At 43.6% G+C, this 22,654-nt stretch overlaps 2 protein-coding genes across 6 annotated transcripts in view; one reads left to right on the forward strand and one right to left on the reverse strand.

The window, feature by feature from the left end:
• The window catches only part of COPS2 (COP9 signalosome subunit 2), a 49,997-nt gene extending 34,258 nt beyond the window's left edge, over positions 1–15,739 (reverse strand). For 2 of the 3 annotated variants that reach the window (XM_029574527.1, XM_029574526.1), the window contains exons 1-3: positions 15,602–15,739; positions 2,811–2,924; positions 53–130 (exon numbers count right to left, since the gene is read on the reverse strand). In XM_029574527.1, the coding sequence (XP_029430387.1) occupies positions 53–130; positions 2,811–2,924; positions 15,602–15,655 (246 nt within the window). In that variant the 5' untranslated portion in view covers positions 15,656–15,739. Of the gene's footprint in view, positions 1–52; positions 131–2,810; positions 2,925–15,241; positions 15,262–15,601 lie in introns of those variants that run through there. The other variant, XM_029574530.1, reaches the window with a different exon arrangement.
• Positions 15,740–15,827: 88 nt separating this feature from the next.
• Positions 15,828–22,654, forward strand: part of GALK2 (galactokinase 2) — a 146,157-nt gene continuing 139,330 nt past the window's right edge. The window contains exons 1-2 of one of the 3 annotated variants that reach the window (XM_029574524.1): positions 15,828–15,943; positions 21,849–21,937. In XM_029574524.1, the coding sequence (XP_029430384.1) occupies positions 15,891–15,943; positions 21,849–21,937 (142 nt within the window). In that variant the 5' untranslated portion in view covers positions 15,828–15,890. Of the gene's footprint in view, positions 15,944–16,840; positions 17,053–21,848; positions 21,938–22,654 lie in introns of those variants that run through there. The other 2 variants (XM_029574525.1, XM_029574523.1) reach the window with 2 other exon arrangements.

A 22,654-nucleotide genomic window follows, 5' to 3' on the forward strand; every position in this document is an offset into this window, starting at 1 on the left:
TAATACATATTAATGGGTTTGGCTTAATTACAAAAGAAAAGCTTTAACATACCAATTTGAAGTTTATTTTAATCATCTGCTTTAGTGCTTTGAATCCCCATTCTCCTTTTTCACCCTCAAGTTCCAAGACCTGAAATAAAGAAAGACACAATGGAAAAATGCTTCCAGACTTGGCAATTTTGTACTGCCATTCTCTGGTAGTGCAAAATGAACTTAACAGTTTTACCATAGACACATTAAAGGAATAACTCTTTAGTACATCTGCTTGTTAGTGTTTAATTATTATGAATTTACTAGTTGGAAAGCCCATCATTACTGATGGTAAAAATGGTGGGGTGCAAACCTGTACCAGCTTCCCCCCTCAGCGCCACGGAATAGTGGCTGATAGGGCTGCATTAGTGGATGGTGTGTGCATGGATAGTGCGTGTGTGTATGAATAAGGTATGCAAGTGGGGTGTGCAGGAATGGAGGAGGCAGGGTGAGTGTGTGGAGAGTTCACATATGGCAGGGAGTGTGAGTCGGGCTAGTCCATGGGAGTGTGTGCATGAGTGAGATGTGAGAGAATGGTGTATTGGTGAGTGTAGGGGTGGGAAGGGGTTTCATGATCTGGGGGAGAGCAAGTAGGATGTATCTGAGTGAAGTGGTGGATCCCCTTCCCCATGTTCCATGTCTCCCTACTATCATCCCTTCTTTTAACTCTCTTTTCCCTCACTCGTCCTCCCTTCCCTCCCCTCTGTTCTTATTCCCCTATCATTTATGTCATCTTCCCCAGCTCCTGCGTGGCCTCGGCTTGTGAGGCCTGGGCTTCCTGCCAGCTGCACCGCTCACTGCTGCAGCAGTGCATCTCAGACATTTATCAAAGCCTCCGATTTCTGACAGCAGTGCTGAAGTGGATGGTGCTCTGTTCCCTAGGGGCCAGGCCCAGACTCCTTGCTAACAGCAGTTTGTCTTCCTCCAGCACAGCTGTGTCAGGCTGCCAGTCTATCTACTGTACCAAAGAGATATCATCATCTCAGGCCTGCTTGCCCCACTGCTCAGGGTCCTAGGTGCTCTTCTTGTTTGTTGGGGCGAGGACTGCACATGCTCAGATCATACCAATCACAACAAACAAGAAGAGTAAAAACAACTGCCTTTTATATAATGAAGGATTAGAAATTCATTCTCAATTCATCTAAATTATTTTGGCCACTGGAGAGCAAATAATGGAAAAATCTGAGCAGCAAACAATTAGCGAAACTAAAATGATATTCAGCATGAACAGAAGGAACCACCATAGCTACTCCATAATATCTTTACCTCCCTCCCACAAACACCAATGCATCCAAATACTGAGGCAATTCTTGCCTCCTGCCAGCAGAGGGCCTCTGTGGTCCTCTTGGAAACTCTGGTTAGTCCTCCCAGCTCTGTAGCCCACACTTCTTGCTGGCGGATATCTTGTTCCTGTTTGACACTGTTAAATTCCATTCTCACAACATGTACTTTGCCAGAACTTGGTCCTAGATTGCTTTATGTATCCAGGTTTCCTATTTGGTCCATGTTTGCTTTATGTATCCAGTCCTCCTGCAGTAGTCCTACACTGCTTCTGTAGGTGACTTCATGTCTCCAGGTTTGATTTCTACTTTGCCTTGTGTTTCCTATTGTTCCTGTTGAATTCTGCAGGCCACCAGCAGCTAAGAGCTCAATCCAAGGGGAAGATGCCCATAGCAGGCAGAAGAATCTCTGCTCCTACTCCAGTTAGAACCCGCCAGTCTAACCTTGTCTGCACCTGACTTTGGGATCACAAGTCCAACTGACTACACCATCACAAATACACAAACAACTTTGTGAACCAAGGGATCAGGGGAGCACCAAGAGCAGCAGCTGCCCATGCAATCTGGGATATTGGGGGCATGCCAACTAAGAGATTAATGGCTCACTGGGACCAGCAGCCTGCCAGAAGCTGCAGCAGTCCATGCGATCTGGGAGATCAGCAGCACGCCAAGAGCAGTAGTAGCCTATCCAATTGCATGGATGGCAGGAGGGGCAGCTGCTTGAAAGTTTTGCTGATATAAAGGGCTCTAGCTTCAAGCAGTAATACCAGTGGCTGAAGAATGCAAACAGTTATGATGGCTTTACCGAATGACGGTATATAAAACTCAAAAATAAATAAATAAATCAGATGGTGTGAACAACAAAAAGACAAGAAAGCATTTCTATGAAGGGAAAACAGAAAGCTAGTCAGATTTTTTTTTTTGGAACAGAAAAAGATTACAGTGTTTTGGACAACTATACAGAAGCTGGCATGAGGAATCTTACAGAGAACCTTTTTAACTGTGTAACTCATGCTATTACAGCTAGATCTCTGGCCAGCCAATACGGCACCAGTAGTAATACCTTATGCGATCCTAAGTATCAAAGAAGGAAAAGGAAATGGTCATTTCTAGGATGTTTTGAATTCTCTGTTTTAGAAAATTTAAGTCCAACCTACTTAACTGAGTCTATTCAAGCTTAGACTAACCCTTCCAGTTGCTTTTCTTGAAGGATTGTGTTTGCAGAGATGCCATGGAGTACTCCAGTACTGTACTTACCAGTGCAGAGACTTCCTTAGCATCATAAAATCTACTGATCCTTCTACATGTCTATATCCAAATGACACAATAAGAATACTACGCTGGAACAAATAGTTAAGACAGTCACTTTTACTTACTATATTCTGTGGCCATAATCGATAAATGTAAAGAAGGCAAATAATATAATTTAAAAACTTAACAGATGCAGGGTTAAGCTTTAGCATGATCAAAACTTTATAAGAAATAAAGTAAATTATGAACCTTCTGGAAACTGCTGAGTGCTGCTTTTGGGTCATCTTCCTTCAAAGCTTTCGAATTGTAGTACTGATTTTCCAGATCCACATTCGGCTCAGAGTTACTGTCTTCTGAGTATTCCTGCAATTTGAGAGAACAAGAAAACATTTTCTTTATTTTGATCTTAGTCAGGAGAGCAGGAAGATAGTAAAAAAGCAGCATAGCAGCATTAACATAGTCTTTCCTCAGTGAATCCTTTGATTCTTCACATTTTATCCCTCTGCAAAATTGAATAGGAAGCACACAAATCAAGAACATGCTTGATACCTGCCAAATTCTAGTTCATATACACTCGACTGTCTGCACATGTAGTGTACCCTCATCAAAGGAGAATTCAAATGGAAAGACACCAGTATAGCTGAAGTCTAATGCTGCTATCTGTAGGGACAGAGGTAGCTGCCACCTATCCACATTCCTGTCCTGTGACTGTGCTACGTTTGTGCAGCTGCCACCTGACTGATCTCTGGGCTCTATACCCCATTATCAAGTCAATAGAGTCCTGAAGATGGCATTGCTAACTCAGCGGTGCTGTTTAATATATATGTACATTGTTAAAGAAGAAATCAAGTTCTGAATATATGCAGATGATCTACAGCTATTATTTCCAGTTATAATAATATTAATGTACTAAAACTGAATTTTTACCTATTGTCTGTGCAGAAAATTTTAAGCTCCCTTTTTTTTTTTTTTGTAACTTTCTGTTTATTATAGCAACCAAATATAAAACCACATAATACAGACAAAACTGCATAATTACATCTGAAGAACCAACATCCATCCTCCGCCATGCAGAGTCATCTGATATACATTAGCAACACAACTTTAGGCATATCATAAGCCACCAATCATCTTTTTTAAATCTGTAATCCCCACTCCCCTCCCCTCCCCCCAGTCCTCAAACTGTAGATATCAGCCATGAATAGGTGTAGACCATTGTTGATAAGGTTTCCATATTTTTTGAAATTTCACCAGCGCATCTTTGCTTAAGGCCATCAAATGTTCCATGTGATAAATCCATTTCAGCCTGCGAAGAACCGCTGAAAATTCAGGAGCTTTATGCAATTTCCAGTGCATAGCAATTTCGCCTCGCACCGCAAATGCCAGCGCCCTAACAAAGGCACTAGATATCTGAGGCCTCTGCTCATCAGGAATATTCAACAACATTTCTTTCGGACTAAGTGGTAAGTTCTGCTGTAAAACCTGATTCAGCCAGGCCCCCGCCTGGGACCATAAAGGAGCGATAACTGGACATGTCCACCACATGTGGAAGAAATCGCCCTCCAGTCCACATTGCCGCCAGCATAAGGAATCTGTACGTAACCCCATGTTCTTCAGTTTACAAGGAGATAAATACCAACGAAATAATATTTTATAACTGTTTTCTAACAATTGAGCAGCTATGGAGCTCCGACTGATAGCTTTAAAACAGGCTTCCCATTCTCCTTCTGAGAACGGAGCTCCCAAATCTTTTTCCCAGGCAGCTATATGCTTGACAGAGCTAGACACTGCCCCATTGAGTAGGGTATAAATTTTTGATATCACTCCCCGTATTACAGAGGCTTTTTCACAATAACCTTCGAAAAGTGTCTTACCCTTGAGCATATCCCCCCGAACCTCCTTAACAGATAAAAAATGGCGCAATTGTAGGTATGCATACCGGTCAGCATTGGTCAAATGATAACGTACACATAAATCCTCAAATGATTTCACTCCCTGATCAACCCACACTTGTCCCAGTGTACCAAGGCCATTCTTAGCCCATCCGTGAAAGGTCTTCCCCTCCCTCCCAATAGCAAACGCCTCGCAACCCTGCACCCGTGTGGTGAAGAAGTATTGCCTATCTCCCACCAGTAGTCGTCGCCACCTACGCCAAAGCAGCATTGTAACAGCAAGACACGGTGAGGAGCTTTGAAGGTTAGGAGGAAGTCGACCCCCTCCCCATAATAAATCTTCTATCACTACCGGGTCCACCATAGCCCGCTCTATTCGGACCCAGGGTTTGGGAATTTTAGAATTATGAAAATCAACCACAGCTCGGAATTGTGACGCTAAATAATATTTCAACAAATTAGGTACCCCTAGTCCCCCTTCTAATTTATGCTGGTACAGTATGACCCTTGATACTCGAGGTGGCCTCCGTCTCCAAATGAAGGAGAAGATCTTGGCCTGAAGACGCTTTAAATAGGGAATTGGCACTGTACACGGCAAAGTCTGGAACAAATAAGCCAGACGCGGAAGAAAAGTCATTTTAATAGCCGCGATGCGGCCCAACCAAGTGAGAGTCAGCCTATCCCAGGTCTGGAGATCCTTGTCCAACCGTTTACTAATTGTGGCGTAGTTCATATCAAACAGAGCATTATAATCAGGACCCAGGTGCACTCCTAGATATTTAACAGAGGTCTTTGCCCACTGGAAGGGAAACTTCCGTCTCAATTGCTGGATCTCATCGAGGGATAAACATATAGGTAAAATTTCCGATTTATCTGTATTGATTTTGAATCCAGAAACTTTACCATATGCCTCCAGCCTCGGCATCAACCCCAGCAGCGAGTCTTCAGGTGCAGTCAGAATAAATAACACATCGTCAGCATAAAGTGCTAATTTATAAGAACCAGAACCCACTGTGATGCCCTGAATACTCCTGTCAGATCGAATTATTTCCGCTAGGGGCTCTAAACAGAGCGCAAATAGTAAAGGGGACAAAGGACACCCTTGGCGTGTCCCTCTTTGCACCTCAAAATTCGCCGAGTAAGTCCCATTTACCTTAATGCATGCCCTCGGATTGTGATATAGAGCCTGTACCCAGGTCAGAAAATGTCCCCCCAATCCCACCTTCCGTAATACCTGAAACAGGAAGGGCCAATGCACCCTGTCAAACGCCTTCTCGGCATCCACCCCAAATAACACGGAAGGGATCTTATGTGAACGTGCATGATATATTAAATTCACTACTTTGCGAATGTTGTCACTCGCCATTCTGCCTGGCATAAAGCCAGCTTGATCCTCATGAACTAAAGTGGGAAGAACTACCTTAAGGCGGTTAGCCAATATTTTCACCAACAGCTTCAGATCGATATTAATAAGAGAGATCGGCCGATAAGAACTGCAAAACATGGGATCTTTGCCAGGTTTTGGCAATATAGTAATACCCGCCACATTGGCCTCAAATGCTAACTGGCCATCAAGCCTAAGACTATTGAACATATTTACTAAAGGACCAGCCAATTCTTCCTTAAATTTCTTATAGAAAAAAGGAGTATATCCATCAATACCTGGTGCCTTACCCGATTTAAGGTCGGATATAGCACTGGTAACCTCCAACAGAGATATAGGACGATGTATGCTGTCCGCCATGGATGCATCTATACAAGGCAGTTGAATCCCTTCCAAATAATCCACTATATCACCCTCAGTAACAATATCCTCCCGATTATATAAAGTAGCGAAAAAATGATTGAACTGAAGACCTATTCCCTCCTCATCCATTACAACGGTCCCATCAGCCGCTTTAATTTTAGTGATTTGTGATTGAGCAACTCTGGCCTTCAAAGCATGTGCCAAAAGTTTCCCCGCTTTGTTACCATGCTCATAATAAGTTCTTTTAGTCAGATCCATATGATATATAATTTCATCCGCATCAAGCTGCTGAAGTTGTTGTCTAAGATCACCCAGTGTAGCTAAAAGCCGCTTACTCGGAGTTATCTTATGCGCCCGTTCTGCGGACTCTAACTTTCCTTGTAACTCAAGGCGTTTCTTAGCTTTCTCCTTCTTGTTGTGAGCCGCCAACGCTATTAATTTACCCCGCAATACAGCCTTGAGACATTCCCACAGTACTACGGGCGTGACCTCATCAGTGGAATTATCAAGCAGATAGTCCTTAATGGCCAATCTGAGTTCCCGTACCCTTTCTTTATCTTTGAGCAGCGAATCGTTCATCCGCCAAAATCTACGCCCCTCCTTTAATCCCGCTATCTTAAAGGACCACCACACCGGAGCATGGTCAGACCATACAATACTGCCAATCCCCACATCAGTAGTGGCCCCTACTAGAGTGGTATCTATAAGAAAGTAATCAATCCTGGTATAGGAATCGTGAGCCTTTGAGTAAAAGGAATAATCCTTCTCTATTGGGTTACGATCCCGCCATACATCAATAACCTTCCATTTCCCCATAAATGAATGTAAGGCTTTCTGATCCACCAGTGAGTAGTGTCCACCCCCCTTGGAACAGTCTTGCATAGGATTGGGGACTACATTAAAATCACCACCGACAATTAATCGCCCACTGGGGAGCCGTAACAACTGGGCATCTAGGCGATCCAAAACCTCCCTCTGATGCACATTAGCATTATATAGAGACACCAGAGTGTATACCGTCTGACAGATAGTCAGGGAGACTATAATAAATCTGCCATCCGGGTCACGGTAAACCTTATCGATATGAGCGGGAAGATCCCTAGAAATCAGAATACCAACCCCTGTATATTTCAACTGTGGCGTACAAGCCGCCAAGAAAATCTGAGGGAAATGGACTGAGTGTAATAAATGCTCATGCTTCTTACGGAGATGAGTCTCCTGGATAAGCAACACACTGGCCTTTAAAGAGAAAGCCTCCTTAAATAGACTCTTGCGTTTAGATGGATGGTTAAGACCCTTGACATTCAGGGATATTAGCTTTATAGGCATCATTAAGTAAGCACACCCACTACCCCCCCATACACATTATTCGCCCCACAAAGATTCCTCCAGCCGACAAAACCCCCGACCCACATTTTCATAGCAAACCCATACTTTGACCCAGGGTGATCCACTGCTCGACAGCCCACTATCCATCGCACAGCATATCTGAGGACTCCTAATCCCAACCCCCTGTACCCCCATCCCCCTCCCTGCCCCCCCTTCCCCGTCCCCCCCATACTGAACCCCTGCCGAACATACATCGACAGGATAATCTGAGAGGTAAGTGAGGTCCCCCTCCCTCCCCACCCCGTATCAGCCATTGAAACCATCAACAATAACAGATGTAAAACAGCACCCTGAAGTAAACAGGTTAGCACTAAATAGTGAACAACCAAAGAGTCCCACAGCATATATCATGAGCCCAACATGAAGAAATTGAAACTCGTCCAGCAGCCCGAGGCTGTAAAGGAAAACCCCGTGAATAAGGGTCTCTGCATTTCAGTCCACACTGTCAGTAGTTTCGCCGCGGTCCAGAGACTTTTGTTGCAATCTGGAACCCGATTTCCCCACTCTTTGCCACCTGGGCCGTCCCGATCCCACCATCTTCTGTCGAGGGAGCTCTGCAATGGGAAGAGGTAATCCCGCCGCTTCCAAAACCGAAGCCGCGTCCGCTGCGTTCTTGACATGATGAGTGACGCCATCTTTAGTAAATGCTAGACCCGTAGGATATTGCCAACGGTATTTCAAATTTTCCTTACGAAGCAAAGAGGTCACAGGTTGTAAGTCCCGGCGTTTTTGAAGCGTGATCGCCGCTAAGTCATTATAAATTGACACTGTCAGTCCATCCCAACTGATATCACCAAGAGTACGTGCTTGCTGCATCACTGCCTCTTTGAGTCGGTAGCTGTGAAGGCAAGCGATGATATCACGGGGGACATTAGGGTTCGGAGCTCTCAGCGCTCTATGAGCTCGCTCGATGGAGATCTCCCCCTCAAACAGCTCTTGTGGTTCCGAGCGGCTGCCCAGAATATGCTTACACAAGTCCTGCACTACGCATCCGACCGCTTTATATTTATCCGTTTCAGGGATCCCTCGGATGCGGATGTTCGAGCGCCTGGAACAGTTCTCTAAATCCTCAAGTTTCAATAGAATTTCTTCATTTGCTGTTTGCACATCCATAACATCTGTTTTAAGGCGCGAAACTTCGATTGCCTGCCCTTCCACAATATTTTCGACATCCTCGACCCGCCTTCCAAAATCGCCGAGTTCAGAACGGAACTCGGTTAAGGCCGCTTGCATATCCGTTTTAATAGACTTTAAATCTTTTTGTATTTCAAAAAACCATTGTTTAAAATCTGCTTTCGTAGGTTCAGATAGCGTTCCCTCCTGACCCGATTCTATAGCGGCATCCATCATGGCAGGCAGCTCAGGACCTGCTCGCGCCGCCCCGTCCGCCATAACTTGAGCGCCAGAGTCCTGCACCACGCTTAGGGCCGCAAATCGGGAACCGCTCGGGTCATACGCAAAAGTTTTCAAATCCATGGATTTCTTACGATGTGTCATCACCGTGTGAACCGCAATCCTCCGGCGTAAACCAGAAGAGAAAAATTAGCCTGTAACGCTCAAAAAAGCTAATAAACAACGGGGTAGGAGAGGAGCTATCGTTTCAAGCGACCATGCTGAAGGGCTGACGTCACTTCCCCCCCTAAGCTCCCTTTTTGTTTGCAATTCGATAATGCTAATATTACATCAGTGGAAGTCGCTTGAGATTTGGAAGTGTTTTTTGATACAGCTTTTTATTTGCAAATTCATTTATGTGAGGTAGTAAAGAGAGGCTTTTTTAAACATACAGTTTAAGGTGATTAAAATATTTTCTTGTAAAAGATGATTTTAAAACAATTATGCACACATTTGTTTTATCTATTTTGGATTATTGCAGTACACTTTATATTGGTTTACCAAAATTCCATGTAAAAGCCCTTCAGCTATTGATGAATACAGCAGCTAGAGTAGTGGCAGGTAGCCCCTTGTCTGATCATACTACTCCTATTTTAAAAGGAGCTACGTTGGTTGCCTGAGGAGTCACAAATTAAATTTAAAATTATTAGTATAAAACTTATCGCACCCTACAAGAAGACCCATTGCATATTAGAAATCTATTAAAACATATTGCCCTACATGAGCATTGCATTCAGAGAACCAGCTATTGCTGGTAACTCCTTCAGCCAAAGCAACTTGGCTGCAAGAAACCAGATGAGCTATCACTTTTGCCGCCCCTTTGCTCTGGAATGCCCTCCCGCTGGAGTTGCATAAAATCACAGATTACAGATGCTTTAGGAAGACATACTTGTTTAGGGCTTGCTTTTAATTGAGATGTTTTATGCTTTTATTTTTTAGTGTTTCATTTCAATTGTATCATTTGTATTTATTGTATTTGATATTGCTGTAAACTGCTTTGAACAAAAGTTTTAATGGTAATGATGCGGAATAGAAATTATTGTAAATAAATATATTTGAGGATTTTTTGTTTATTTGGTTTATATTCAGCCTTTCAGTCACTTCAATGCAGATTACATTCAGGAACTATCACTGCCGGCTTTCACACCCAATAGCGCCATTGTAAAAGATGGTGCTATTGGGCGTGCTACTGGCGGCGATAAGGGTCCTTACCTTTTCACTGTCAGCAAAGTCCGCCCCAACAACGCCCTGACTCCTCCTCTTCTGGTGCTGACACCACCCCGACTCTGCCCCGACCTAGGTATCGTATGCAAAAAGTCCCTAATGGGAGGCGATAGGGTTAGAAAATAACCCCCTTAGATTATAAGCCCTCTGGGGATAGGGAAATACCTACAGTACCTGAATGTAATCCACTTTGAAGTGCTGAAAAAAGTGCGAAAAGTGGAATATAAATCTAAATAAATGTACCAGTACAAATGATTTTCAGATGTACAAGCGACTTGATAAATAGATCCCATCTATTCTGAGTAAATGATTCTGTAAAAGAATGTGCAATCTTTCTTAACTCAATTTATATCATGGCATAATTAAACTTCTTGAGGGCTTTTGCCTTGCTTGGTAAAATCTGTAGACATGTGCTCGTCTGGTAAACAACCATGCAGGTGCCAGTGACGTTCAAATTTTGATGAAAAAGAAGCATACATCTTCCTAACTTGAATAGAAAAGGACTGAAAGAAAGATTAGATGCCTGCTTACTTTTATATTACAGTGGCGGAGTAGCCTGGTGGTTAGAGCAGTTGACTATGTACCAGGAAAGCCAGGCAAGGTTCAAATCGCACTGCTGCTCCTTGTGAATTTGGGCAAGCCACTTCACTTTCCATTGCCTCGGATACAAACTTGAATAATTTAAAGATCCATATTCAGCCATTATCCAGCTGAGCTAGTTAGGTTGGTCGGATAAATCTATCCGGCTAACTTAGGTTAAATATTCAGTGGTGCGGCTAACTTTTAAGACTATCGGGCTGTAGGACAGGTCTTTGGCATGACAGTTAGCCTGATAAATTATCTGACTAATTCTGAATATTAGAGTTAGTCAGCTAACTCTTCTCCTCCCAATTTCATGGCCACCAGCTAACCGGCTAACTTTTAAGCCGGATAAGTAGTTATCCATCTAAGTGGTGACCGCTGATTCCAAGCAGATATTCAGCTGTCGACGCTTAGCTGAATAAGTAGAAACTTATCCAGCTAAGTGGCACTCAATGTAGAACGCTTAGGGGTAGATTTTAAGAGGCGCGCGAACAGCCTACTTTTGCTTGCGCATCAGACTCAAGCAAAAGTACGCTGGATTTTAGTAGATACGCGCGGAGCCGCGCGTATCCACTAAAATCCGGGATCGGCGCGCGCAAGGCTATCGATTTTGTATAGCCTGCGCGCGCCGAGCCGCGCTGCCTCCCCCCGTTCCCTCCAAGGCCGCTCCGAAATCGGAGCGGCCTTGGAGGGAACTTTCCTTTGCCCTCCCCTCACCTTCCCCTCCCTTCCCCTACCTAACCCACCCGCCCGGCCCTGTCTACACCCCCCCCTTACCTTTGTCGGGGGATTTACGCCTCCCGGAGGGAGACGTAAATCCCCGCGCGCCAGCGGGCCTGCTGCGCGCCGGGCCGCGACCTGGGGGCGGGTACGGAGGGCGCGGCCACGCCCCCGGGCCGTAGCCACGCCCCGTACCCGCCCCCAAAACGCTGCCGACACGCCCCCGGAACGCCGCGACGACCGGGCCCGCCTCCCGACACGCCCCCGACACGCCCCCCTCCGAGAACCCCGGGACTTACGCGAGTCCCGGGGCTCTGCGCGCGCCGGGAGGCCTATGTAAAATAGGCTTCCCGGCGCGCAGGGCCCTGCTCGCCTAAATCCGCCCGGTTTTGGGCGGATTTAGGCGAGCAGGGCTCTGAAAATCTACCCCTTAAAGTCTGAGAACAAGGAGATGAAGTGATCTGATTAATGTCAGACAGCAAGTAGGGAAGAAGAGAAATTCAATCAGGTCTCCTCTAGAACAGAAACTAAACAGGTACATTGTTCTCAATTCAAAACAAAGCAGAATTCCAATTTTCCCCAAACACTGACATCTCCTTCTCTGTAATGATAAGCAACATACTACAGTGCTCCAGATTTCTAAAGAGAGCTAGAGGAAAATACATTTTCCATTGTAACCCAGAGGGTAGTATTTCTAGCTCTTAGTACCGATCAACATGCCACCTCTAACATGCTAGCACATAGAATGTACTATGGCTTTCAGATACTTGTTACTGTTGAAAATAAAAATGTGAAGAGAGAGAGAAAAAAAATCTACCATGTTTTAAAAGAAAATGTTTCAGCTACTGAGAAACTGAGATACTCCATCTACAAAAGTATATGGACAGAGTTTAGAAGGTATTATTAAAAATTGTGCCAGATGAAATGAGGCTTCCCTTTGCATATTTTGGGGAGAGGGGTGGTAACCAGTGGAATTTTGGATTCTGGTGCCAGCGGGCCAGGAGTGACTGTGGATTGCGTCTTCTCCTGGGGGTGGGGGTGGGGACAGGACCCACACGCTTAGAAATTAGGTAAGCAGAGACAGAAGATAAATGACAGAAACATTCAAATACCTGAAATCAATAATAAATATTTTTCCATGAAAGGGAAGTTTTAGAACAAAGGGTCATGATATGGAGTTTCAAGGGACTCAGAAGCAATGTCAGAAAATATCTATTGACAGAAAAGTTGGTGGATGCACGGACACCACCTTAAAGTGGATGCTAAAATAGTAACAGCCTTCAAGAAAGAATGGGATAAGTATAGCAGATCCTTATTTGCAATAAAATGAAGGGATAGCAGAAGCATTACCTAACAGCAAATATTTAAAATAACCTATTATAACAATTCAAAAACAAGCATTGGAGCTGCTGGAATGAAAGGCAAAGTAGATACCATAATATGAAGTGCTAGAAGTACTATTAGAAAATGCAGGCAACCTGTAGCCAGCTCAGTCTGGCAGGCTGCAATGACAGAATTAACTAGCAGCTGGCTCAATCTGGCAGGCTATGCATTGCTCATGTCAACTGGGTCACTGCAGCAAGTTCATGTTAGAGGACTACCATCTACGAAGGCCATGGGGACCTAAGAGGTTGCATATTGAAGCAACTGTCATATTTAAATAAATATATAAAATTGTAAGATGCACATTGTAAAGGACTAATTGGAACTTCTAATATGAAGAAAACTTAAAAGACCAGCAGGGCTTTAAACAGAAGTCTGAAACTAGGAAGCACTGGATGACTTTGTGAATTGCCTCCGGACATAGAGCCTTTCATCTTTGTGTCACTGGTTCCATAGTGGGCAAACGTCATTATCATCTGTAAGCTATCTGGTGTCCTATATGAAATAGAAACATAGTAGAAATTACAGAAAAAGACCAATCTGTCTATCCAGTCTGCCCAGTTATTCCTATCAACACTGCCAAGAACATATCCCAGCTATAAAGCATAACCAAAACAGTATTTGTCATCTTGTTCCTTTGTACTCTAGGTAGATGAGCATACAAGATCTCCTATTTAGTTCACTCTCAGCACCCTTCCCTTGTCTAACTATAACGCTTTGCAATAATCTAAATAGTTATCAATACTAGCGTATTTCTTCTTTCCTGTATTCTATGGAAGCTGTTACACTGATAAGGCATCAAAATGAGCAGTAAAAGTTGCCACACCAGAAGCATATGCATGTACTGACATCGGTTTGTGGATGAACAATGCAATATACGGTAAATATAGATTAGTATTAAAAATGTTACTTTAATATTCTAACATCTAGTACCACTTTATAGACACAGATGTAGGATATCACAATTTTATTATTTTACTGTTATAAAGTACATTTTAATAAACATGAATAAATGCTTGCCATGAACTTTAACTACCAGTCTTCTTTATGATCAACACTATGCCAAGAATTCAGTTATCATAGCAAAGAGTCTCTTTCTGTGGGTTGGAACCTAATTTGGGGGGAATTAGAAGTTTTGGAAGATATAATCAAAAGAAAAATATTCCTTTTCAATGTATATGCATACGCCACAAAATGATCCTCATGATATCCATTCTTCAGATGAGACATTAAAAGCTATATTTTTTACTTTTGACTCTGAATCCCACCGACAAAACATTTTTTTGAAGCAGTCATTTCCTGACTCTTAATGGCTAGAATAGCAATTAATCAAAATGTGTGATCAACTCTGCAATAAGTAATGGATTAATGAATCAATGTAATAAAAAAAATGTGCTGTGACAAAACAAGAGGCATCTGCATTCAAAGCCATAAGTTGATATCCTTATTGAAAGGAGTACCTAAAACACACATTTGTGAACAATTAGTTTGAAATTAAATATCAACAGATTCCTAAAAATACTATTACTCATGACTTAAAAATAGTAGAATCTCAATCATAAATATCCCCTGTTGCTCCTCAGTAAACATGGAAGTGCAATCTTCCTCTCTTCCTCAAGGCCAGGTGCTTCTAAAAAATGACAGAGTAAATCATTCCATGGCAAGGGGGTGTTGTGACATCAAGAAGAGAGAGGAAGATGCAAACTGACGCATAAGAACACCACTAAAATTTCTGTCAGGTGAGACAAGGCTCAGCAATGTGTTAAAAAAACAATTGCATAGCTATACAATAATGAAAAAGTTGCAATGCTTTAAAGTGGGTATATAGAATTATTTAACAAACAATGAAAGACTTTGTCAGTAATGTAAATAAACACAACACTTACTTTAGAAATTTACAAACAGTTTTAACAAATATTTTTCCCATTGCGACCATACAACCATTTCTTGCAGATCAAATATGTAAACTTCCATAAATTTGTGTGTATTACTAACTTATGTCAACAAACAAAAATAAGGTAAAGAATTCATGGGTGTTAATAGTCAGAAACAAGGCAGCTTTGCCTTATAGGCTTTTTTAAATGTACAACTTCAGTTTTCTACTAAAGCAGAAGGCATGACATATTCTTCTATCCACTGATAAATGAAAAATTTGGCACAATCTAATATTAGCACTTGTTTAATTCTGAACATGACTGAAGGTATCATCTCACTAGATTTGTTCTGGAGGTTGAAAGTTTATTTTGAACTAGTCGTTAAGAAAGTTGCAATGATGAAAAACATTTACAGAAGTTAGATTGCTGCAGCGTTTATTATATACTTGAATAGATAATAACAAAAGTGACCCATACTTGTTAGGCCTTAAAGGGCAGTTCTCGGGCCTATGTCACTCACACCGGGGAGCTGCAGGTGGACTTGTGTTTTTTAAGCTATGGCAGATATTTAACCAGGCCCCGCCATTTTCTGTCACACAGACCCTTGCCGCTCACTTTACCCGGCGACGGGACAAATATCGCGCTGATCTGAACGAAACTCGTCCTGTCATCGGCCACTAAGAGCATCCGAAGCTCCACAGCACGCCGGGGGGGGGATCCGAAGAGAGAGACCCAGCCACCACCCGCTCCTACCACCCGCATGAGAGAACGAGCTGCGCACGGCTCCCAGCAGAGGCTGCAGGGAGCCGTGGTCGTCCGCCCATCTCCGACACTTACCAGGTCGTAGTCTTCCTCATCATCGCACATGAAATCATCCTCCATGTCAGACATCTTGGCCAGCGGGCTGGGAATCCGACTCTCCCAGAATCCTCCGCGGCTCCGGAATTATTCAGCACCTAACAACCACCCCCGCCGGCCGCTCTCCCAGGAACAGTCAGCTTTGGGCTGAGGGGGTTGGAGGGCGCCGATTCCCTGTAACACAAGGAAGGTTGCTGGCGAAGAGGGCGGGCAGAAGAGGCGGAACCACCGGCCGTCCTAGCAACGCCGGCCAACTTCCGTTGCCCGCATGAATCCGGAAAATGTAAATTGCAACATGCTTGCTTTTCAGGCCATAGCTTGGTGAGCAAGAAGATCCGACCGTGGTTTCTTTGACGGTGTAATTGAATGCGTGAAAATAAAAGTCTAAATTTTTATAATGGGATACTTTTTTTAATGGGACTAAATACTAGTTTTTGCGAATTTAACATTCTCTGAGATTAAACGAGCAGGTCAGAGTAGAGGATGATATTTGAACAAAAAAAGTGAATCTTAGCATTACAATGGTCGTAGATAGCAGCAATTTATTTGATTTGCTCTTCGAAACCATACCGGTTTGGACTTCTTGTAGCATTTGTGAGGCCCATAAAAATGTCAGAACTCTAGAATTCCTATCACTCCCTCAGAGATCCCTTGTATTTATCCCATGCTTTCTTGAATGTTTGTGGACAGCAACGATGGGAGCCAGTTTTACAGGGACAACGGAGAGCTTGGCCCCAAAAACAAGAAACTGTAGCAACAATTATGTAACTTAAAGGCACTGAGCCTGAGGAAGCAAGCCAGAGGAACCTGATTTTAAAATGACAAGCCTACAGAAGGGCTGCTTTTTAAAGGGGCAGACACTTTTAACTATTGCTTACATGCGCCTCTTTGTGGATAGTAGTAATACCTTTTTAAAAACCCAACAGCAACAAAAAAAATGTAGTAAAGCGTTGGAAACTTGGAAAGCCCTTGTATGCTGATCCATTAAAAAGTATCAGTACCTACCAACACTCCAGTATTTTCCCCCAGAACCACTTACTACAGAATGTTAGATAACATTACATTTTATACCTTCCATAGTATGACTATGATGCAGTTTACATACTTCACTGTTTCCTAAATTGTCACCATCTCTCGCAAGCTGAATTTATTAGGGCGGTATGAGGACAAGGTGACATATTTCAGAGGCGGCCCCTCTGCTGTGCCAGATTCCACATTTTCAATAGCGCTCTCTCCCCATCCGGAACATACAGGACTTCCGTGTGTGTCAGCCAGTTCTGCAGACATCCCGTGCTGCTCGCGTTCATTCTGCTCTGGAAAGCAGAAGGATCGTGCTGAGAGTTCTGTATCAGCAGAAAAGTGCACCGTGACTGAGAAATGGCATCGGCTACTTCTCCCACCCTGCGCGTCCAAGTGGACGATAATGAACGGTAAGATGAAGCTCCGTGCAGGACAAACACCGGCTTTCCTACAAAAGCCAGATTTCAAATTTGCTGGCTTCCACGTGCCCTTCCTCCACCCCATTGCTGAATCTCCACTCTCCTTTCATTGCTGGAGCGTGGATGAATAGATGTGTGGGAAACAGTCTGGCCGGAGGAACAGCTGGGCTGATATCGGGCAGAGCAATGAGAGCGTAAAAAAATAGTCGTGGGACTGCATGGTGGGCGGGGCTGGTGGAATGCTGAAGGCAATTGTGTGTGTGTAACGTTTACAGTAGGGGATTCAGTAAATGCACCTGGTGGTGTAATCATCTTCTACCCCCCCCCCCCCCCAATCTCTGGCATAAGTACTTTCCCTTTCTTCTACTCCTCTACTCACTTTGCATAATCACCTTTCTTCTACTCCCTATCCCATTTGCATAATCACCTTCCTTTCCTTCCCTCTGTTCCCCACCTCAATGCCATAATCACCTTTCCTTTCTCTTATTTATTTATTTATTTATTTATTTAGGATTTTTATATACCGACATTCTCGATACAAATATCAAATCAAGTCGGTTTCCATAGAACAAAACTTCTTCCTTGTCCTCCACCCCAACTTGACATAATCACCTTCCTTCACTTCTTTAACCCTCACCCCTAGCATAATCGCCTTCCCTTTCCTCTTAGCCTAATCGCCTTTTCTTCCTCTCCCCCACCCTCCCTGACATAATTAGCTTCCTTCCTTCCCTTTCCTCTCCCCCCCCCCCCCCCCCCATCCTCTCCGGCATAATCATCTTCCCTTCTTTCTTCCCCCCTACCCTTCCTGGTTAATTACGTTCACTCCCTATATGCTCCATTGGCATAAGCAGCTTCCTTTCCCATCCCACCCTTCTGCTCCATGGGCATAGTCTGCTTCCTTTCGCCCTCTCTCCCCCTCTCCACCACGGGCATAATCGGCTTCTCTTCCATTCCTCCCACTCACTCCACGGTCCTTCCCTCTCAGCTCCCCTCTGCTGGCTTACTCACCTACCAACTCCTTTCCCCTCCCCTGGCATAATCAACTTCCCTTCTGGCTCTGCCAGTAACCCTTCAAGGGCTTGTGCTAGCAATTTTACCACTCCCTAAGAGTTGGCACTCTGGGTGACTATCTAGTTCCCCTAATGGAAGTATTGGCCCTGACCAAATGTCTTCAAATGTTGCTAAAATGATGAGAGCTCTATCCTGTATCTCTCAGCTGTTCATTTTGGTCCCTAGTTTGTGGGTTGAACATAGGGTTGGTGCAAGGGCATTAGGCACCCTAGGCAAATCTTCAGCCTTCCACCCCCTTCCCCCTCCAATTAACTTTCAGACCCTCTCCTCTGAGAGGTTGATAATTAAATTCAACAATCGTGATAATTCCACCACATCCCTCCCAGAGCAATCCTGGAAAAACACAACTGGAAACAGGAAGGACAATTTTCAAAAACCATTTACAGGGGAAAATACTGATTTTCCTGGGTAAAAAGACTTTTTGGAAATTGCTCATCCTAAAAGCACCTGAAAGTATCCGGATACTTATAATACCTTCATTTTTTCCACCTTTTTCTAGCTTTAATTGCAAATTTAAGGCTTCTATATATTCTATTTTTTTTCTCTGCTTCTTCCCTTTATACATCTGTGGTCATTGCTAATATATCTTTGTTTAAGCATTCTTAACTCCAGTTTAAGCTCATTAATCCATTTCTTTATATTGCTTTTATAGCATTTACCAAGAAAGGAGCTTCAGGCTTTTAGACACATTGGAGTCTGATGCTCCACTGGTCATGCTTTCCAGGGAAACAGGGTTAGTGGATGCCCATGCACTACCCTGATCTGAAGATTTAAATTAATCTTTTAAGTTTGAGGTGTGGATTTTTATTTTTTTTATAATCCAACATTTTTACCACTGGGCCGATACGGCAGAGCGCACTGTTAACCCGCGATTGGACACGCGTTTTGGACGCGCTAGCTTTACCCCTTATTCAGTAAGGGGTAATAGCACGTCCAAAACGCGCGTCCAACCTCCATGAACCTAATAGCACCCGCAACATGCAAATGCATGTTGATGGCCCTATTAGGTATTCCCGCGCAATACAGAAAGTAAAATGTGCAGCCAAGCCGCACATTTTACTTTCAGAAATTAGCGCCTACCCAAAGGTAGGTGCTAATTTCTCCGGGCACCGGGAAAGTGCACAGAAAAGCAGTAAAAACTGCTTTTCTGTGCACCCTCCGACTTAATATCATGGCGATATTAAGTTGGAGGTCCTGAAAGTTAAAAAAAAGTAAAAAAAAAAATTGAAATAGGCCCGCGACTCGCGGGTCGAAAACCAGATGCTCAATTTTGCCGGCATCCGGTTTCAAAACCCGTGGCTGTCAGCGGGCTTGAGAACCGACGCCGGCAAAATTGAGTGTCGGCTGTCAAATTCGCTGACAGCCGCTGCTCCTGTCAAAAAAGAGGCTCTAGGGACGCGCTGGTGTCCCTAGCGCCTCTTTTTACCGCCAGCCCTAATTAAAATAAATTAAAATTCTGTATCGCGCGCACAGGAGAGTGGCCTGTGCGCGCGCTGGGAGAGCGGGCGCTCGCCTGCTCTCCCGCATTTTTACTGTATCGGCCCGCTTGTAAGATGTATCTTTGGTCCAATTTTTGTGAGGAGTGACAAGCCGGTGGTAGCCAATTTTACCAATTTGCTAAAAGTGAAATGAGAGTTCATCTCATAAGTCAGGGGTTCTCACTCCAGTCCTTTGAATATGAAGAATATGCATGAGACAGATTTGCATACAATGGAGGCAGTTCATGATAATCGACCTCATGCATATTCACTGTGGATATCCAGAAAACCAGACTGACTGGGTGTGCCCAAAGGACTGGGTTGAGAGCATTGCCTTAGGCTGCTGTCTCAAGAACTAACATTGCTTCCGCCCATTTGTCACTATTTAATTAGAAGCATTGACTCTTCCTGAATGAATAAACTGTTAACTGAATAACAGCATTGATTCAGTTTAATACAGTGAAAACTGATAAACCTTATCTAGCAATAGGCTAGCATCAGGGATCTTGTCTATTAAGTAAGAAGAGAAAATCCACACTTTTTTACATTTTATCATTTTTTTCACCCAACAGCTTCTTCCTGTGCATTCAGAACCAGGGGTAGCATCTTACACCATGAACTTTCTGTCTGAAGCATCCCAACTTCCTTTTGGTCTAATCATTGCAGAGACGGTCTTTGGCCATGCACCAGGTTTCCTTCATAATCTTGGGTCCTAAATCTGGCCACTAGGCGTTGCCATTACATAATGACTGGTTCTCCCTCCCCTCCAAGGACTGTTGAACGCTACCTCTGCAGCATCCCTAACCCTGGCCGACTGGGGAATGAGAGACCTGAGGCGAGAATCAAACTCCGGTCCCTCCTTGTGTGCAGGACTGCTACTAGGCTGGCCCTTTATCTAGTCTGTATTAAGATGTCCTCTGGCAGTCCCTGCTGACAAAAAAAAAAATGCAAACTCAAAGATTCTTCCATGCACCAAAGAGGCCCCATGTCAGTGCAGCATGACATAAACACTCAGTGCTATGAAACAAGTTAGGAAAGCAGTGACGTTTTTCTGCACAGTAACCCTGTTAATGTTTTCCCTTTGTGTCCAACCACAGCCTTAATTTGTTGCCATGTGGCATGTTCATGGTTGTTGATAATCATGGGCTGCAGTTACAAAAAAAAAAAAAAAAAAGAATAAAATGTTATTTCAGGTTTTCTGTGTGTTTTTTCAACTAACTGCATTGTTTAGGTGAGGAGGAGCTAGAGGGGAGCTACAGTGTGCAACCCTATCTTGCCAGACTGTTGGTGATTTATGGTGCCATCACTGTGTAATTACTCTTTCAGCTGCATGTCTAAGCTGCAGCCCTCCTGAACACTAAGTGCTCAGCACAGAAGAGCACTGCAATGTCTTAAGAGCCAATCCAGAATGGATGCCTCTTGGAAGGCAGTAAAACCTTATGGTTGCCAATGAAAATACAGCATTCCTGTTTCCAAATTCTATTACCTTTCTTGGCCAGGTCAGGTGGGTGTGTCTGGAAAAGGCTGAACCATCATGGGAACATCCTCCTAAGGAGGGAGAAGTGGCAAGGCAACTTGGTGCTAATGAGCCAGTGCACTAATTCCTTTAGCAATCACTATTCCTGTGTTGCTCGCAAGAAATTTCAGTGATGTGGCAAGGAAACAGTTTCTGAATATGGTTAAATACAAGTTGGCATTTATAGCAGTCAGCAGAGTGCTGGGCAGCTTTGAATTTATCTTAATAAAAACACAGCAGTAAAGAAGCCTGGTAGCCATATTGGCTAACACTAGAATTTTTGTAGGATGTGCTCAGCTTTTCTTGCACATCTGAAGACGGGAAGGAACATATGTGCTGGAAAGTTATAATTTGTGATGGTCCAAAGACACTATACACCGCAACCTACAAAAATTCTAACTAAAATAATCAAAGGTCAAGTTTTTGCGATGAGAGTGGAATATAGTGGTGGGACCTCTACTTCAGACTAGCAGCTCTGGGCACCTGGCTGCACTTAATTAGTAGGTTTGTTTATGGTGATTTGCACCTAATTAGCAGCATGACTACCCCGTGGACGTGAAATGTGTAGTAAGGTCATTTTATCCATAAATCATAAAAACAAATGGCCAGTGTGGTATTGATAAGATTCATTCTTGGCTAACTGCATTGCTCTTTTCACAGTGGATATCAGTGGCTCAAGTGTATTTTTTTTCTCATGCAGACCTTTCCTTCGTGCTTTTCAGGTTTCTCAAGCTGAAGGAGATGTTTATTTCTAAATTTGGATCACCGCCTAAATTTTATGTTCGTGCACCAGGGCGAGTCAACATAATAGGTAAGGAGTATTGTTCCTTTATTCTCTGACATCGTGTTTGCTCTTTTACATCTTTGCATTTGAAAACATTTTGGATTTTTTTTTTTTTCAAGGAAGCTGAAAAGTGTTTTTTTCCCCCAGTTCTTCATATTCACAAATTTTATATTTTAGACATAGTTTAGCAATTCAAGTATTATACGATTTAAGCAGTACGTGTACCATCAATCCGGAAACATCATGCTCCGAATTCAGTTCTCTCATTATTCTGGGTAAAATATCTCCTAGGGGGCCCCCAGAATGGTAATTTCCATGGGGGTCTAGTGAGACACACCCCCTCTCTCTGCCTGAACCTGAAGCAGCCAAAGTTTTCAAAATATTAAAGAAAGCGGCTCAATGTTAGTCCTACTACTACTACTTAATATTTCTATAGCACTATACGATATACGCAGCTGCGGTCCTGCTGCCAAATCATGAAGGTCCTCCCTTTGGTCATCCAAGCACTAAAAGCCCCTTACTAGCCCTGGCCTTCCTCTTCTCCTCCTGGTAGCCTGGATCCCTTACTTTTACCCTGGTGTTCCAGTGGTAGTGACTGGCGTGCCTGCTAGGCTTCAGTCACCTCTTTGCCTCTGTCACACAATAGAGGCAACTGGATTTATTTATTTAACACCGTCAAGCTGCTATTTTGGAAATGGTGCCGATGCAACCAGAGGCCTAAGGTTTGCTCTGGCTACCACCGCT

The sequence above is a fragment of the Rhinatrema bivittatum genome, chromosome 13, assembly GCF_901001135.1.
Source record: "Rhinatrema bivittatum chromosome 13, aRhiBiv1.1, whole genome shotgun sequence".
Lineage (NCBI taxonomy): Eukaryota > Metazoa > Chordata > Amphibia > Gymnophiona > Rhinatrematidae > Rhinatrema > Rhinatrema bivittatum.